This window comes from Amphiura filiformis, chromosome 1, assembly GCF_039555335.1.
Source record: "Amphiura filiformis chromosome 1, Afil_fr2py, whole genome shotgun sequence".
In the NCBI taxonomy this organism is placed as follows: domain Eukaryota; kingdom Metazoa; phylum Echinodermata; class Ophiuroidea; order Amphilepidida; family Amphiuridae; genus Amphiura; species Amphiura filiformis.
The window spans coordinates 77,424,821-77,444,565 of record NC_092628.1 but is presented as its reverse complement, the minus strand read 5'-3'; the positions used below and the strand labels follow the sequence as shown (position 1 = coordinate 77,444,565).

Here is a 19,745-nt window from a genome sequence, read left to right as displayed (position 1 = left end):
TGCTATCTTCTGTAGATAACAAACTTATGTTTTAACTCATATCTGGACTATTTTGCTATCTTCTGTAGATAGCAAAATTATGTTATATCTCCAATCTTTACTATTTTGCTATCTTCTGTAGATAACAAACTTATGTTCTATCTCCTATCTTGACCATTTTGCTATCTTCTGTAGATAACAAACTTATGTTCTATCTCCTATCTTGACTATTTTGCTATCTTCTGTAGATAGCAAAATTATGTTATATCTCCAATCTTTACCATTTTGCTATCTTCTGTAGATTATGTTCATCTCTTATCTTGACCATTTTTACCTTCTGTAGATAACAAACTTATGTTCTATCTCCTATCTTGACCATTTTGCTATCTTCTGTAGATAACAAACTTATGTTCTATCTCCTATCTTGACCATTTTGCTATCTTCTGGAGATAACAAACTTATGTTCTATCTCCTATCTTGACCATTTTGCTATCTTCTGTAGATAACAAACTTATGTTCTATCTCCTATCTTGACCATGTTGCTATCTTCTGGAGATAACAAACTTATGTTCTATCTCCTATCTTGACCATTTTGCTATCTTCTGTAGATAACAAACTTATGTTCTATCTCCTATCTTGACCATTTTGCTATCTTCTGTAGATAACAAACTTATGTTCTATCTCCTATCTTGATCATTTTGCTATCTTCTGGAGATAGCAAACTTATGCTCTGTGCCCTATCTTGTCAATTTTGCTATCTTCTGTAGATAACAAACTTATGTTCTATCTCCTAAGTTGACCATTTTGCTATCTTCTGGAGATAGCAAACTTATGCTCTGTGCCCTATCTTGTCAATTTTTCTATCTTCTGTAGATAACAAACTATGCTCAATCTCTTATCTTGACGACTTTGCTATCTTCTGTAGATAGCAAACCCTATGCTCTATTTCCTTCCTTGACAAATTGTTTCAGTGTATAGAATAATTCTATGTTATAACGGTAAACAATAACAGTCAAGTGCTTGGATGAAATAAGTCTAGAATCTAAAATTGGAATTATTGCATAGTTTAGCCGATTAAAATAGATAATAGTTATTCAAGCATTAAGGTACATACACATTAGGTTACCTATGTTAGTACACCACTGTAGCAATATAATTGACAAAAAGATTAGTCTAAGAAATTCCAAACCGCTGTGTAAAATCAAACTAAATACGTCACTAAAATCATGGTAGCAGTGATCATTTACTATGTTTACTGTAATACAAAATGTTTAGTGTTTGCTAAACCATCGATAAAATGATTACAGCCTCGCTAAATCAACGTAACGTAAAGCATTATGAGCCCGCCGTCAACACATAATTAAAACTCTTAATTGCTCACCGCCCATCAACTTCAGATTACAACTAAAGATATCCAATGAGTTTGTATTGGGAATCTAACGACCAATAGGAGCGCATGGCGCTGCGGTGACAGAACTGGTGGCAGCTTCTATGCGGGAAAACATTTGCACGCATAAATGGTATACGCTGTTAGCTTATTTCATGGCAAACTGAGTAGATTAAATATTAGCAGCACACTCTAGCGAGTCTCATTTCTCAACTTCAACTCTTTGGATACCAACGTTTACTCATCTGTACTTGGGGTAATTTTTCGTTTCAAACGTCGACTTTTATCTGCTCATTGTTTTGATGTTTTTCAAAATGGATACACCAAAATCGTTCTCCATCGATGCACTGTTATCGAAGGATGCTTCACCTAAGTTACACCGTGCTAAAACTTCGGCAATTGCCGCTTTGCAAGGAGCTTTAAGCCCAATCCAAGCACCTGTTCCCATTGTATCATCATCAGCATCTTCTGGAAATCGTTCTCCGCCTCATCCTGCAACACTGCTTCCTCCACAACATCCTGGACATGGGGCCATGGTACCGGTTCATCGTATGCACCCTACCAGTAGCATTATACCAAAACCAGGACTTTTAAATAATCATTTCCCCCCACACGGACCTGTCGGTGCAGCAGCAGCAGCTGCCGCGGCTGTGGTACCCGCTCTTTACGCACACCCACTGTATGCCAGCTACCTTAACGGACATCATCCCCATCCAAATATACCACATCAGCTGAGCGCATTTCACGCCGCATCTGAACATATGATGAAGAGCGCTCATGGTTTACATGGAGTTCCTATTGAATTCATTCGAGGAGGAATGATGCTACCTAGATTTGGAGATTATCCAGGTAAATATGACGGCAAATATAGAGGGAAATCATTCATTCATCATTTATGATTGATCGCGATTTTATTCCGAGTGCGATTGTTAACACTTGATATGTTGTGTTGTTTTGAATGTATAATGGGTTATGATATTCTTACATCTTACACATAATATTTTCTATCAATATAGAGCGTAGTTTTTCCGGAGATCGGTTACTCACATATTGTAATTCATAAAAACAAAACAAAAACAACAAAAAATCAGAGACACATTTCAATCAACGTGACTTCCTTTTTTTGCTAATGACAAGAAACCAGACATGCACATTCCATATTCATTTTTTATTTTTATAATGTCGCACATGCATCTCTGGTATAATGGTTTCGGAAGTAAACTGTATTGTCAGGTTTCATTTATGATTTTAATTGATCTTGAATAATTATAATGTACCTTCAAATCGTGGGAGTTTTTTTATTGTCATCACTTTGAAATGCTATCATTATATCTATTATTGTAATTATAATGTACCTTCATTTCGTGGGAGGTTTTTATTGTCATCACTTTGAAAATGCTATTATTATAACTATTATTATAACTATTATTGTAACTATATGTAGGCGTAATTATAAAAAGTCATATAGTCAATTAACAACATCTGCGCATGATCTGGGAGTCACACTAATGAGCTCTCATTATCAAATATGAAATAATAATCATTATTAATTACAGCATATTAACGTTTGCATGTTATATTACCGTTAAGTTACATAATTACTTTATGCATATTCATATAAGTATACAGGTGCAACGACGATTAAAAAGATCATAAACTATCTTGCAATAAAATAAGTTATAATTGGTGATGGTCATTGGCTTTTAAACAAAAGATTATTGGTACCAAATTGTTTTAAAAATGCATACACCGAGATTTAAAATGAAGACGAAAAAACCACCTGGCAGTATAATATAGATGGCCCTGCCAGACAAATTTCAATAGGCCTGTAAACATTTCTATTTGCCTGTGCTAAAATGCACCTTAGGAAACACCCCTTTTTCAAATTTTCAATACTGTTTTGGCAAGTCAATTATAAAAAAGGAAAACAGTTTTCAGAAAAAGATCATTATCTACGATTAAAATATGCCTACTAAATTTCATTCAAAAAGATTTATTTCACCACTTCAATAATTATATATGTAATTGTTGAGTTACATGAAATGATCAGCGCTTTTGAAGCAAAGGGACCGTCTAACGTGCAACCCAGAAAAAGCATGAATTTAAATAAAAATCCCTTTAAAAAAGGAATGGGCGCCCAATTTTAAAAAGGCAACTATTACGAACGAGCACCTCAAGATTTGACGACAAATATTCATCATCATGTAACTATTAGTATAAGGCTCTTTGGTATAAAATTAACCAGCTAGACTAGGCCTATAGTTTATCAATAATAGACCCTAAACAATGCTAAATTTAAAAAATAAAAAAAATTTAACTGTACGATGACTACCATCATCGAGGTAGACAAATGAAATTGTATAAGAGCCAGACAAATGTCTATTCAAAATATTCAATTGTATGTTCAATAATATGCATTATGCAATGATATGTTTCAAACTGAATCTTTTAATTACTGTACATATTCATAATTAATTTCAAATTAAACTTTGATTCTGAAATAAACATGCATACCTGCATTATGAGCAACAACAACAGCAAAGTCTCTCCTCTGGTATGGTAACACCCTCCCCAAACCCTTAACAACACGAGCCCTTATAGGTGTCAATGTCACAAGCTTATGCGGGCGGGGTAATTCACTGGGTTTACTTGTAATAACATCTGCTCTACAAAGGCACTATAGTTTGAAGCTGCAAGATTGAAATCCTAATACCTGTGGGCCATTTTAGATTTTCCTTTTTAAACAAAAACTTTACCACGACTTATAAAAGTCTAACTTAAACGGGGAATTAAGAAAAGTATAATAATTGGAGTAATACAATTGGCTGATTAGTGGTGGTATTGTTTTCAAACACCCTTTGGATTATTAACAGCGATTATTCTAATTAGCCTCATAGTATAATGAGATCAAATAATTAGGGGAAGTTTACGCACAACGCGGATCGTAGTTAATTTAGGTCTAAATTAATTTGTGTCAATGCTCATTTAAATGTGACCTATTGTTCTATTACTTCAGGCACTTATTGTCAAATAGAGCTATATAACATACGCAATACGGAAAATTAATGTAGTAAAACAACGGTGAGAGCAACAGCTTTTATTGTTCAATTCATTGCTCAAATCTTGCAACAGAAGTCATGGTTTTTATTGGCAGTATAAAATAATAATCGTGGTAATTTGAATATATTATTAAATGATGATAACTTCTATGGGAAATATCAAAGACAAATGAGCCCTATAATCATATCATTTGTAATAAAAAGTGCACATGTTGTTCCTAATGGCCAACAACATATGGGCGATTTCCAGTGATTTTTTTTCCTTTTGTGAAAGTCGAAATGTTGGATTTTTGAACTCATTAGTCTGCAGTGTGCGTGCCTCGTGGAAAACTTACTGCAAAATATGTTGTTCTTTTTATTTTCTGATTTTTAACTGAATCATAAACATGAAGGCCCTACCACCAAAAACAAAAAAAAGCAAATATGTGGAACTGAAACAAAAGGGCTTTGTCCTTTACATGTCAAGCCTTATATATTTCAGATGATGAAACCCCGGGGATGAAACCCGTTTACTGCTGGTTAAAATTAGCATCTTTATCTCCCACAAGATTATTTTTAATCGCTATGTAGTTGTTGATTAATGACAAGAATTTTATTGATATATTTTATCTTTAAAACCTGACTGTTCCCAGGTACCGACATGTTTTGTTAATGTCTCAATATTAGAATAAATCGCAAGGAACCATTGTAGTTGACTGCTGTTAAATTTGTACTTTATCATTTGTGTTATTGCGATTATAGACCTAAGTCAACTTCTTAGGTCTCCCATGTCTCTGCAATCAGCTCCCTGGATTTATAACTTAGTGTCAATAGTAAACTGAACGATCAGCTAATGGACGTTAACTATTACATTAATCTTTTAATTACACAAAAAGGTGCTATGTGGTGTAACTGTACTGTGTAATTATGGTTACTGATTAGGAATCGGGGTGGCTCAAAAATGTTGTATATGTCTTTAACTTCGGCATGAATGGTGATCGATGCTGATGATGATGATGCTGCTGATGATGGTGATGGTGATGATGATGATGATGATGATGATGATGATGATGATGATGATGATGATGATGATGATGATAATGATAATGGTGGTGGTGGTGATGGTGATGATAATGAAGATGATGCTGATGATAATGCTGATGATGATGAAGGTGCATGATAATGACGAAGAGGAGGTTGGGGAGGAGAAGGAAAAGTAACTATAACCATAATTAAACTAGAAAATTTTGAGAAAAGTGGGAGAATCTTGTCCACATGTTAGCTCAGACTTGAGTACCACGGTGACCAAAGCACATATAGCTATTCTGAACCTTGAGTGTTGATAGTTTGCAGCACGCCACCTCAGACTGTATTGCAGAGACGAAATACAAATTTAACATTATTTAGACACCCTAAATAAAATATATAGCAAACATAGATTATTAACTAATCAAAAATACAGTTAGCTCAGGTGCGGAAAATAAAAAGTCACTTTTAAACATTTGTCCTAACAGTGTAATAGAAAGACAAGCTGTATAAAATTAGCACAATTCTATTGAGACAACACTGAAATATGTACTTAAAGACACCTTACGAGTGAAAACTATTATATTCAATTGCCCCTTAATTGATCTTAAGTACAATACTAAACATAAGGTGTTTGTATTGCTTACTGATCTATACATTGGTAATACAATAGGTTTCACTAATATTTGGCTGGTTCCATTTTTTGTGTTCATAAATGACCCATTAGAGACTTTGTGGTGAAGGTACTCAATATAATAACAAATCCTTGATTGATCATCTTGTCCAGTTTTAGGGTGTACCCATTGATTCATTTATTAATTTCCATATTAACATGGACGTCAATCCTGGGGGACAGGGGGCGTGTCCGCACCGCCGTTTGGCAAAATGACAAATTTGTTGTTCTCTTCAACCACTTTTTGACAACTCAGACCAAATGTCCCCCTACATTTCAAGACGTATTGACGCTAATACATATATTATAAATAAATGCATAAAAATGGCACCAAATGTTAGATGTCAGGCTCTATTGATAAGTACATGAAAATAAATAACGATTATAATTGAAGACCGAATTAAAAAGACAAGTTTGCGTATATGACGTCCTGTCAGCTAGACCAAAAATGCCGTACTGCGCAGGTCATCAACCAATTACGCCGCGCCTTTGCCCTGACGTCAGACGCAAACTAGTCTTTTTTTTTTAATTCGGTCATCAATTATACGACGACGATGGAGATGTTGATTGAAGAGGAGGGAGGGGACGACGGAGTAGATGTTGACATCGACTGTGATACTTAGGCCGGCCCATGTTATTTACTTTAAAACAAAATAATTCTGATTTGATTTGATTTGAGGTAATAATTTTTTTTTAATAAGAAAGATGACAATTTAGTATGTAATTAGATCCATTTTTTACAGGTTAATGCTAATTACAGCAATGATAGGCTGTTTAAAAAGCAGTTCATTTGGAACTACTAACAATGTTCTACAAAACGCCCGCATAAAATAGAGAAAAACGACAGAAAAGACCGAAAATGTAGGCTAGGGCAAATAATCACTCAGTACATTCTGAAAGATAGATCTCCTCCACTTACGATGAAGATAAAATCTGGTAGTGTTATTTCAGTTCTAATATCAATAATTGCAGACAACATATTAATATAACTTCCCGCCAAGTTATCTTTTTCCCCAATCAAACGTAGGCCTATACTAATTGGTTGGAATAAATTTCGACGAGATAAGGTTGCAATAATGGTTGATCATTTTAGTATTTCGTGCTTTTGTTTCAAAATTCACCGCAGCAGTGTGAAAGGGCACACCTTTTGAAGAGAGACTCCTGGCTAAGAAATTAAAATAGTATTCTTTTTACTAAATTGATTTATAGTTTGACACACTTTTGGTCCAAGTTCAGAAAACACAAGCTTTACAATGATGGAAAACTATACTCTCATAAGTTTCTTATAAAATTCACGTAAAATGAAATCAAAAAAGCGTTTTGCAAGAAGTGGCTATTCAATAGGGCCACCTTAATTTGTTATATGATGTCATTGATGATTTTCAAGTATACCAGTTTGTCCTTAGGCTTCCAGATGTAACAACAAACTATCGGTAAAGTTAGTTCATACCATTGCTGGCTCTTTTGTCACATATGAAATAAATTTATTACAATTTTTACTTCTGACCAATCGCATATAAAAATCCTTTCATCAAACACCGCCCAACCAATTCTGGTTATTCTCGTTCTCTTTATAATCTATATAAGTTCCTATGGCAATGATCCGTAGGCACCACGTGTAGATGAAGTGATATTGTTTGAATGTTCTCTATAATTTCATTCGCACAGCCTATATAACTTAATACAAACCCATCTCTTGGTTTTCATTATAGCATTTTTCGTATTTATATTTCTCAATATTGTTTGATTTTCGTGACTTGATCTGACTGAAAATTTTAATCTTTTTGACTCTGCAAGGTACAGCTGTTCTCTTTCCTTACTTTTCTATACTTTTCTGGGGTTTTTTCTTTGTGTGTGACCAGTTTATTATATGAAAATGTCTTGTCATGACACCAGGCAATCGATGAATTTTGATAAAAATTTAACCTAATAATCATTGTCAGGGGCTTTATTCGTTAACAATAACTTCGTTAATTATTTGTCTTTTTGAAAACCAATATAAAAATTTATTTCTAGTTTACATTAAATTTACTTAATTTTACTTAATATACATAACCTACTTTTATTAATATTAATTCATGTTAATTATTTAGACTTTGCAAATTATTATTTTATTCTTTTATTTTTCATTCTAGTGACCACAATTTTTATTTGTAACCACGTGAAGCGTGAAAGAATCTCTATAAATTGGCGAGACAATTTCCTCTTGTGTTGCTAAATCAAGATGTTTAATGTTTAATTATTTAATTGAAAAGATTTTAGTAGCAAAATCAGAGAAATCAGCATGATCAAGTAATTTATTTTTGCTTGACTGCGTTTACAAGAGGAACTTCGTCAAGCATTTAACGCTTGATTAGCCGTAACCTGTTAAACCGTCAACTTATACGTGTGCCGTGATTGTCCAAGATAGCGGTCATGTGAAATTCTCATAAAAATGACCAAGTTCCTTTTAGTGAAAAATTAATATTTAGATCAAATATTGCAAATTGAGTAGAGTAGTTTCATGAGGAGTGAGTAATTGAGTTCAATAAAACATGGTAAATCGTACGGTATACGAGTTGCATCGGTAGATAAGTGTGTAAGTGGCACCCACTTGAACACATCGTTCAAAACTAATGATTTGCGCGCTCGCAGTGGGTGGTTTCAGAAATGCATTGCTTTAGTTTCTCAAACAAAACAAAACTCTGGGAACTAGACATGTTTTCGTTTCCAATTAGGGCTTCATAAAACCAAATTAAGTTGTAACAATACAAATATTGCAATAAATTTCTTCCAATTTGAGTGTGCATTAATGGTACTTAGAATACGCCATGTTATAAGATTTCTTTTTTAATGTAGCTTGTTTTTAGATATTCTTGAGAGTTAAAAACCCACTCGTCAATGACTCTCTGGCAGTTTGAAGATGATTTTAAACATTTGCGTTTACATGTCTCATAAAACAAGGTCAGGACTCAATAAAATTGTCAAAAGTTCAAAATATATGTTGTTACAAACTGAAACATTCATTCAATACCGCGTATACTTATAAGTCATTGTTTTTATTTTCAAAATTTTTAATTTCGAATTTGACATAATTTTGACATACTTTTAAACCACATGCATACATTATTTCAACTATCAACTTATAATCAAAAAGTCCTTTTATCCGTAAAGTTACAAGAGAATTTGTTCTCACGGTAATACATCAGTGCATGTCAATCTGTATTCGTGACTTTGACAATTCCAACGGTGTTATTCCACATTTACAATAACATAAAACAGTAATAGAACATGCATGAATTAACAAAATATAGAAATGTATTTTATTTCTTGTAATCCGCGTGCGTTATAATATTAATTTATTATTAATTTTTATTGTCACCAAATGGTCAGACAACACACTGGACCCATGTGTGGCATTTATCAGGACGAACCATCACGCCCTATCTCTACTTTTCTATTACTTTAATCAAATATTGTGATTAAATTGACGATGAAATGAGAACTGATTGAAAAGAATGGGTAGCAGGGCGGTGGTTGAGGCGGGTGACTGGACGGCGGTTTGGACGGGTGGCTAAGCGGGTTTGGTCGTCCGGCTGTCAAGAAAAATCTCTATTTAAGCACGTTCGACAAGTTTGTTAAAAATTCCCCTATGACTTTAATAATTTAATTTGGTAATATTTTAAATTTAAACTAGTTTGTAATAAGATAAGCATGTGACATGTTTGAAGAAATCTATAATCTTACTTGAATTTAGGAGACAAAGGTGCAAATTTAAAGTATAACAAGTTTAAGTTCAAATTTCGTAACATACGGCAACGTTCTTTACACTTCAGTTACAAGTTCAGAAAAAAATGCGTTTCAAAGGCTTACAAGATTACACTATAGGGATTCTATTTTTGCGTGCTTTCTTTCCCCTTCTTCCTTTCTTCACTTCCTATTTTTTTCTAATTCTCAATTTCAACTATTTAGTTGTCTCTATTTCCGACAAAAACTATAATAAATCGATAGGCGTAAATGAGACATTTAAATCAATGCACATAGTTCCTTTAATATTTCCGCAATTTTAGTGTGCATCAGCACGAAAACACCATACCAGTTTACAGCATGTTTGCAGCAATTTTTGCTTTCCAATATGCCAATATGACGTGTCTCTTAAAACATTATTCATTCATTTTAGTCCAATTTTAGTCCAAATCTGGCAAAATTTTGACAAACATTAGAATGGTGTTTGAAGCTATAGTGTTACAGTGATACAATAAAAAATGGTAAAAGTTTTGCTGTCTACTGAAGATAAAGATTTTAATTATTCAGATAATAGTACTGGAGTACATTATAACTTTGTCATATCTACTGATGATAGCAATTAATGTAGCTAATCAAAACATCTGTTGGTTGAATAATGCTGCCTATTAAAAAGTCAGGCATAGATGGAAATGCTATCTACAGAAGAAAGAAATAATTGATAACTTGATACTGTCTATTTATAAACTTATAACAATTATCAACTGAAGCCAACTACGTATCAAATTATTAACTATACAACAATTACAGTTTGATAGTTGGCGGCAAATGAATTAATGTTAAAACTTGTTCCATAGTTTTTGAACAAAACTGGCCAAAAGCTGCAATATTTATGAGATAAATCTACGTAGTACGTGTGTTGGTAGCCTGTTGATTTAATTCTTTTTATCCACGCGCTATTACCATTTAAGAGAAAATCAAGCGTATACATAAGAACGGACAATTGAACATGTAGAGTCAAACACATGTTGCCCATAATATTCATGAATGTCAAATCACATTAATATCATCCATAAAGAGCGGCTAAGTGCTTTATAAAATTATAGTCATTAACTATATTTATCTAATAGATTTAAATGAGTTGAGCAAATAATATTATACTTGATTTTATTTTATATGGTCCAAAAAGCAATTTAAAGTATTAAAACGTGAATATACCACCAAATGGTACCCTTGGATAGAACTGCGTTAAGCTGGTTAGTAGGGTTAGCAATGGTTTGGCGGTGTCAATCGTGTGTAAATCAGACCAGTATAAGGCCACATGCACAGATTGGCGCTTAAAACGTGAGAGGAAACATGAGAATTTTGTTCTCCAATATGCAGACAAATTAGATTTATTTTATCGTCCAATTTACTTGAATGAATAACAGTAACATTTGATGAAGATGAGGATAATTTGGAGTGGTTACCACAAGTGGGAATTAGTAGTCATTTGAATTAGAGTCATGATTTGATTTTCAATTGAATTGCTTTTGTAGTTAAATATGTACTTGGTAGTTCTGCATCTTTGTGGACTTAGTTTCGGTCTTGCAATGTCTCTAAATGTGCATTTGTCATTGTTATTGTTGTTATTGTTTAATGCTGATGTTTTATATTTTTGTTGATGATGATGATGATGATGATGATGATGATGATGATGATGATGATGATGAGAAGGAGGAGGAGGGGCAGGAGGAGGAAGAAGCGGAGGAGAAGGAACAGGAAGAAGTAGAGGATGCGGAGGAAAAGAAAGAGGATTAGAAGGTGGATAAGAAAGAGGAAGAAGAAGAGGAGGAGGAGGAATAAGAAGAGGAGGTGAAAGAGGAGAAGGAAGAAGAGGACGCGGGGGAGGAGGAGACTTTATACCAACTTTGAACACCCACCTTTTATTGTCAATTAGTTAAATGAACATTGGAATATTAGAGTTGCTGGCTAAATCTCGATGTAAATTAATACTGGTCGAGATATATATGAAACCATTTCGCTAATTCTATTTACTTAATAGTGGTGTCCATTTCATGTCGAATGCGAGGTGTCAGATCAAAATATGTAGTAGTGTTTTAATCCGAAAGCTATTAACAATATTAATTATACTCACTCGAACTTTTAAGTCAAATGGACTGTCTCCTTTTTATATTCTACGAATTTGTGAGATTTATCCCGTCTCTATACATACCATATATGTATAAAATTTGACGACAACAAAATTGTACTGATTTCCCCTAATTTATTCCATTGATTCGTCTCATATACTCAGGAGATGAAGGGGACGGTTGAGTAAACCGATCTAGAAACACTTCCGGTATAAAAATGTGACGGTGTCGTATATGGGTTTGGGTTAAAAAGGGCCATTTTTGGTGTTGAAAGCCGGGGAAATTAGATTCATTTTCAGGATTGAATTACTTGGAATTGGTATTAGGTTTTCACGGGAGCTGACGGGTTGAGTTAGAATAGTACATGCCTTGCGTCTTTCACGTTAAACTAAAAAGATTGAGAAAGTTGATCCAAATAGGCGGGGTTGATAGGAGTCGCGGTGGGAATTGAAAACAGTCGCCCGTATTTGAACAATCTGAATCAAATGTCACCTTCAATCACGACTTTTTAATCAATTGTAACCGGCAATATAAACCAATTACAAAGATTGAATGGTAACTTAAGAATTAAATTGTAACTTTACATTACAACAAATACAACACGGTTGATTGTCACGTGAGTGTTCAGCGAACGCTTTATGATGGCAACTTGTGGTTTAAAATATAAGCTTATGTATACACATGGTTGAGAGCACATTGGGTACAATTGAAAGACAGTTGCAAAAATATGCTTAATAATATTTGTATGATACATTTTGTTGAAGGTGATTGATGTTTCGAAAAGAGTATGTTGCTTGTTTTATCTCTTTTTTGCTCATTTGTTTTTAATTCTGTGCTATTTGCTTGCATGTGCGTTATTGTTCATTTGTTTTTATTTTGATTTGTAAATAACATCTAAATTATTAATTATCAATTACCAAACCTGAAGAACCTGTTTCAACAATTTTAATTATTGTTTAGTTTTCAGTCACAAGCGACCAATAAACTGAAGATAGCAACTGGCTAAATAATGCTATCTACTGAAGATAGCAATTTTAGAAATAATGATATCGACTGAAGATAGCTAGCAGTGAATTGAAAACTAAATGATGATCTATCTACTGAAGATAGTAACTGATTATTGATGCTATCTACTGAAGAAAGCAACGGATCAAGTGATGCTATCTATTGAAGATAGCAACGGATTAAATGATGCTATCTACTGACGATAGCAACAGACCAAGTGATGTTATCTACTGAAGATAGCAACGGATTAAATGGTGCTATCTACTGAAGATAGTAACGAATTAAATGATGCTATCTACTGAAGATAGCAACGGATTAAATGATGCTTTCTACTGAAGATAGTAACGAATTAAATAATGCTATCTACTGAAGATAGCAACAGACCAAGTGATGTTATCTACTGAAGATAGCAACGGACCAAGTGATGTTATCTACTGAAGATAGCAACGGATTACATGATGCTTTCTACTGAAGATAGTAACAAATTAAATAATGCTATCTACTGAAGATAGCAACGGATTAAATTTATAATAATAATAATAACACTAATAATAATAATAATAATAATAATAATAATAATAATAATAATAATAATAATAATAATAAATAATCTGTGTGATATTTAGGTCATATTGCCTGATATTTTTGTGTGTGTCGCATTTGAGTTGTAAATTCCACAGGAAATGATCGCTGTCCATGAAGTGGTAAACTTTGCAAGTTTCCGCTACACTAGGTTCCTACGTACTCTCTAACAAAACTGATCAGTCTACAGTGAATCGTTTGAATGCCTTAGATGATTTATAAATTCTCAACGTATCTTGAGGGAGCGTCTCGTCGTATTGAGAGACACTTAGCTCGTCCTTTAACCATATGAATATAATTGCCTTATTCAAGTTAACAAAAAAAGGCATTCAAATTCAAGCACGATTTTGATTTCCGTTGATTCTTGAGGAGGTCGGAAAGGCCACGGAAAATTGCCCGGAGCATCAAAGGCCCTGTCATGTTCATCTTTTCATAGCAAGTCATTTAATCCCCGTGTTCATCCGTTTATCAAACGAGTGTTCCGATTTTCGACTATTGCTCCGCGTGCAGTGTTGTAATTTTGATTGTGCCGTTTGCCACCCCAAGCTAAAACGGAGTGCCATTTCCTCAATGTTTGAATTTAACTTCAAGTTTAAACTCCCAAAGCGCTTACATTTCGTTCACCCAAAGCAAAGCCGATTTGCCTTATTTTCCCATTTGGCTAACCCCTAACATTACTAAACTATTTTCAATTTCTAACAGGTATTCATGAACAACTTTCACTGAATCATGTAATTGTCACTTTACTCATTTTGTACGAGTCATTCACGGATGACGTTGACCTTTTTGACCCATATGATTTTTGATCATATTTGTAACTATATAAAGTTGTTTAACAATAAAAATTGCTCGAGTTACATCTTCACGATTGCCATTATTCCTCAGCGGCATTTTATACAAAAGATAACGTAATTTAATCAAAACTGTGTCACTTTTTAATTTGTTTGGAGTTGTTAATTAAAAAATACCTTATAAATTGAAATAGAAGCTACTCCCACATGACTTAATATGGAAGATGTTACCAATTGAGGAAATAACGAAAAAAGGAAACTTTTATTGAAAATAAAGCTAAGCATGTAAAATGTTAACACACACAATATTACCCCTGCAAAATAGCAATGACAATCATTTTGTCGCAATCTCGGAGCGATCGAACATGAAATAAAATCCGGGAGGGTGATCTATTTTCCTATGTCTAAGTAAAAAAAAGCTGAATATAAAGCAAGGCGACACCAGTTGCGCGAATGGTCCCAGCTTAACACATCCCCGACATGTGTTGTAGGCCCCTCCCTAAGCTGCAAAGCTACGGAAATGTGCTTAGATGCGTAAGGTTTGACAAGCACTCGGAATGAGCCAAGTTTTATTGAATATCAAGATTCAAATTACAAGTACAGGGCACATTACAGAGAACAAATTTTCACTTCAAATCCCTCAGAGTTCTCTGGTCTGTGCTGTGCTGAATCGGTAAAAGGTACTGGGAACTCTCTCAACGAAATTTTATCGCGGTTTGGGGAGAAATGCAATTTTGAAATGTGTCATGTTTACGGTCGGTGACTCGATTAAACTTGACGGACATAATAATATTGAATTGCTTAAAAACGCAGTTAGTTTTACAGCTTTTTTAACAAACTTCCTGTAATATACTTTTTTTGGTAGCATAGTGTGTGCAAAGTGGTCTATAAACTAATAGATTAGAAGCAGTGTGAAACGAATTTAACGGAAACTGCAAAACAGTTAAAAGCTCCCGGCTTTCTTATTTTTGGCAACGAAATCAGATTTGGCTCAAATTCGAAAGCTGTTACGCAAATTTACTTGCTCCTGCAGTGGAGAGGGAAATGATGTAATTAAGCTCTCATCCAAAGGTTCAAGTTTTTCCACGCGGCGCTCAAATGCACTGAAATGTAATTTTAACAGACTTCCCCGGTTGAAAATTTGCCGATAAATTGCTATTGTAAATGCTCAGCAGTGCCTCGATACTTTTCTGAAAACATCGCTAGGCGTGATACGACCGTGATGGGTGCGTAAGAGCACGATCAATTTCTCGCGTAAAGTTGATTTACTCCTAAGCAGCCGATGAGCGATTTCTACACCTGGATCAATTTCGCGCCAAAATAAGAAAGTGCCTGAACCAAATTTGACATCAATTGGTGCACTGACACCGCCTGTGATACGAACTATCTTAGCTATCAGTAATCTATCTCATGTCTTTTTCCATCACCCTTGCGTTCACCAGATGATTTCTCCAAACTCAAATCGATGCTCTTCAAACCGCCTTGCATTTTTTCTGACAATTTTACAGTCACCTCGATTACCACAAATTACCATGAAATATAACACAAGAGATGCCCATTTACTTAATTTAATTTACTACGTCAAGGCATTATCGGAGATCGAGAACGGTTAGAAAAAAAAATATCGCCGCTGATTTGGGTAACTGATACGGTAAAGTTTGAGATTATTGAAAGTTTTAATCAATTCATGCGAGCCCAAATGGACTGATTACGGCGTATCTCACAGTGCTTACCAATGGGGATGTATATGTGCTACTCGGAGCGTTAAATGGTGTAATAACATTATCACCCATTCCGATACTGTTGGAAAGTGATGAGGACGCTCCGAGCAATTTTTAATTTTACAAATTGAAGCTGCTAAGGTTTCACCGTGTCGGCCTCACGATTGGATTTGGCGCCGGATCCCCTCCCGGAGATAAACTCGCTCGCAGACGACTCACGTTTTGCTAGTGCCAGGTCTCTTAAATGGCTTCGATTTCTACTACTTACAGAAAAATAAAATATGAAAGTTATTTGAAACCAACCAGTTGATGCGCAATCGAAAAAAAAAAAATCCAAGTCATCTTGGGTTGATTTTGTGAACATTTCCTTGCAGTATTTACGCAGACAACATTATTTCCCGCGCTTTCTTCTCGTCTGCTTTTCTACACAATTGCTTGCTATCTACCGTAGATATGAAACCATTTCCGAATAAAATGGCGCGACAAAATTGAGATGGATGATGGTACGTAATCAAAGACGGGGCACATCAACATTGTAATGGTTTCAATTAACATGTGATGATGATTAAAATTACCAGTATCGATATCAAGTGTTCATTTCTCCAATATCCCGAGACCGTCCCCCTAGGGGGATCGTACATTTAGTAATGAATTTTCTACCATCCACAAGATTTTTCTAATACTCAAGCAGTAAAGTCAAACCCGCGGGTTTGTTGACTCTCTCTCACTCAGGTATCATTATCATCATAGAAAAAGTATCTGAAATGGACCTCATAAAGATTATCAAATAAAGTACCTTGAAGAAACCGCACCGTTCACACTCTATAAAAGCATTTACCAAGGGGTGTAACTTTAACACTTTTTCCTTCACCCACAGGAGCACTTTGTTACGATCCGCCACTAACGGTTGCATTTGTGACATAAATTCCGTATCATCGACTTTTTAGGGAAACTTAATTGAATAAAAATGTATCTTAAAGATATCGAATATCAAATCACAAAATGCACATACAAAATGGCTCTAAACGAGGAAATGGTACTTTGTTAAATCAATAATCTAAAACTGACTATTGGTTAGAGTTGGTACATTGCATGCGCAAAAGTTACATTTACGTAGAGAAATATGCAATATCATAAGTTCATATACACCGGACTGACAAACACTTTTTCATCATGAATATTTGTTAACTGCCTGATTTTGATAATTTATAGGAATTTGTAGGATTTATACTTATCCTTATCAATTTAAGTGGTCAAAGTCTGGAAGCAAAATTGCCGATTTGGACAATCCACGGTACTCAAAATAAAAAGCAATCGGTGATATGTCTACCGCTGATGAGATGGCGCGGTAAATACGACATGTAAGAATTATTTAGCCAATTACAGGGTCAGACGTGACTTTACAGTAAGATAAAGTTAAAAGAAAAGTACACCAGAACCGAAACACTTATTTAAAACTGGCAATTTGGTCGCTTGGGGCCAGCTACAATTACGACAAGTGGTAGTAGTCGCTGCATCCTTTGCCAATATAGTTTATAGCTGCCCAACCAACACTTTATATTATTAATGACAATTGTAATTTGGATTCAGTCAATTTGTTAACGTTACATCGCCCCGTAATCCCTTAATTTGATTTCATCATTTCACTTAGAAACTCACTTAATGGTAGGCATCTGTGTGCTGCTAACAGAAATACTTGTTATTGGCTAACGTATGTTTGACAGATTAATACCTGCTATATACATCTGGGCTGATATTCATAAAACCACGCTAGGCCTAGTTGACAGCTAAAATTGACTTTAGCAAGCTGCCAAGCCTAGCTGATTGCTAATTCTTATTCATAAAACCCAGTTAGAGTTAGCAACATTCTAAAATTTTGCCAAAACTTAGAGTTGATCTGGGGCAGCGCTAAGTCACTAGTTGACAACTAGTCTTAATGATTTTGAACTAAGTTTGACATGATTTATTGTTTTAATTTCATATTAACTGTTAAAAAAAAAAAAAAATAATGTTCTCAGAATATTCTGTTTCTGAGGTCTTCAGTGTGTTTTACACATAAGAAACTGTCTTAAAAACACACAACAAATTTAGGGTGAATGAATAAACATTGAACTAAGCCAGTATTGTTTAACCAAATTTGCACAAGAAAAATGATTATGATATAGCAAGTAATCTTTAGTTAAGCAGATATGTTCAATCGAAGCAATTCTGTTCAATTGTTTGATACGTAAAATATATATTTTGGAGACATGTTACCAATGTTCTCTTTGGTAAAGATGCATGACTTATTTTCAATAACAAATTATATGTCAATTTGATAAAGATAAATCATGCTTGGCTTTTGTCAGGACAACAAGCAAGATATATCATATGCTATTAAATTATCTAATATTATTTACACAGTGTTGCTCATGAAGCTAAATGAGCAGCGTTAAGTGGATGCATGTTGTTTTCTATTTGATGAAGCAATATAGTATGTATAGTATGTTTTTACAACAAACCAAGGACTTAACATGTATATGAACTTTACTTGTTCAGAGTATCTTTTTTAATTTAATTTGCCGTAACAACCTTGTAGGCCTATATAGCTTACAAAATACACATGTAATTTTATTAACGAAATCTCAATGAAGACCATCAGCAATGAGTCATTACATTTTGATCATTTTGACTGTGGTTCAGAGCTCAAGTATAATAGACATGTATTATATAAGCCTATTGTATTAGATGTTACACAACTGTTGAAGGCCATATCACCCAAAACACCCAAATAAGTTATCAGCTAAATATTTCTAGTTGATAGCTAGTTAGCAAAGTGTTTAGCAAGGTTTTATGAATAAGAAATTAGTTGATTGCTACGTAGCTATCAACTAGTGGATTTAGCATCTTGCTAAGCACTAGTTGGTTGCTAATTTAGCAAGGCTTTATGAATATCGGCCCTGGCCCCCAACTTGTTAATACTAATAGTAACCCGTCATGCACCCCGCTCGTCATCATGTCAACCTAACCCGCACATACACGCGATTAAAAACTTTTCAACAAACATGAGCAGTAACAAAAATCAATTATGAAACCCAAGTTTGATATACTGTGACTATGATTAACGACATTTATTGCTCGCTTAAAGTTAAATTGTCAATGTAAAGAAATCAGGGCTCAGTGTGGTTATAAACGCAAGCCGAGCCGTGTAGTCGGCATCACGTTGCTTCGTAGCACACAACGTCACTTCGCTAATATTTTTACTAAGCCCTAGTACAATACAACCAAGGAATCATCATCGTACAATTCCTATCCATGGCCGTGTGATTCGAGACCAAACGCTTCCTGTTCTTTCTATAAATCATTTATTAAATTTTCGAACAAAGGAAATTTACCTGAGATCTCGGGGATTTTTAATTTATTTCTACTCAATGCGCATTTCTCTGACTTTTTTCGGCAATCGATGGCATGAAATCCGACACGCGTCGCAAGTCAATAAAGACGAATCGTACATTTCATTGTAGGGCGCTTAGATCCACCAACATACGCGGGGATAGTGCAAACAGAATGGAAACACTAAACCCTACGGGGCACTTACCGACTAGTTAAATGAGTCCAATTTCAATTTCAACATTTTGATGTCCCGATGTATACTCCCGACGTGCTTTGCGCATCGGATTTGTATTTGAATAATTCGAAATAAAAATAG

General features: G+C 34.5%; 1 protein-coding gene across 1 annotated transcript in view; it reads left to right on the top strand.

The window, feature by feature from the left end:
- The first annotated feature begins 1,560 nt into the window (after positions 1-1,560).
- Positions 1,561-19,745, top strand: part of LOC140153715 (uncharacterized) — a 30,386-nt gene continuing 12,201 nt past the window's right edge. Inside the window, exon 1 of the mRNA XM_072176543.1 lies at positions 1,561-2,215. Coding sequence (XP_072032644.1) covers positions 1,669-2,215 — 547 coding nt within the window. The 5' untranslated portion in view covers positions 1,561-1,668. The remainder of the gene's footprint in view (positions 2,216-19,745) is intronic.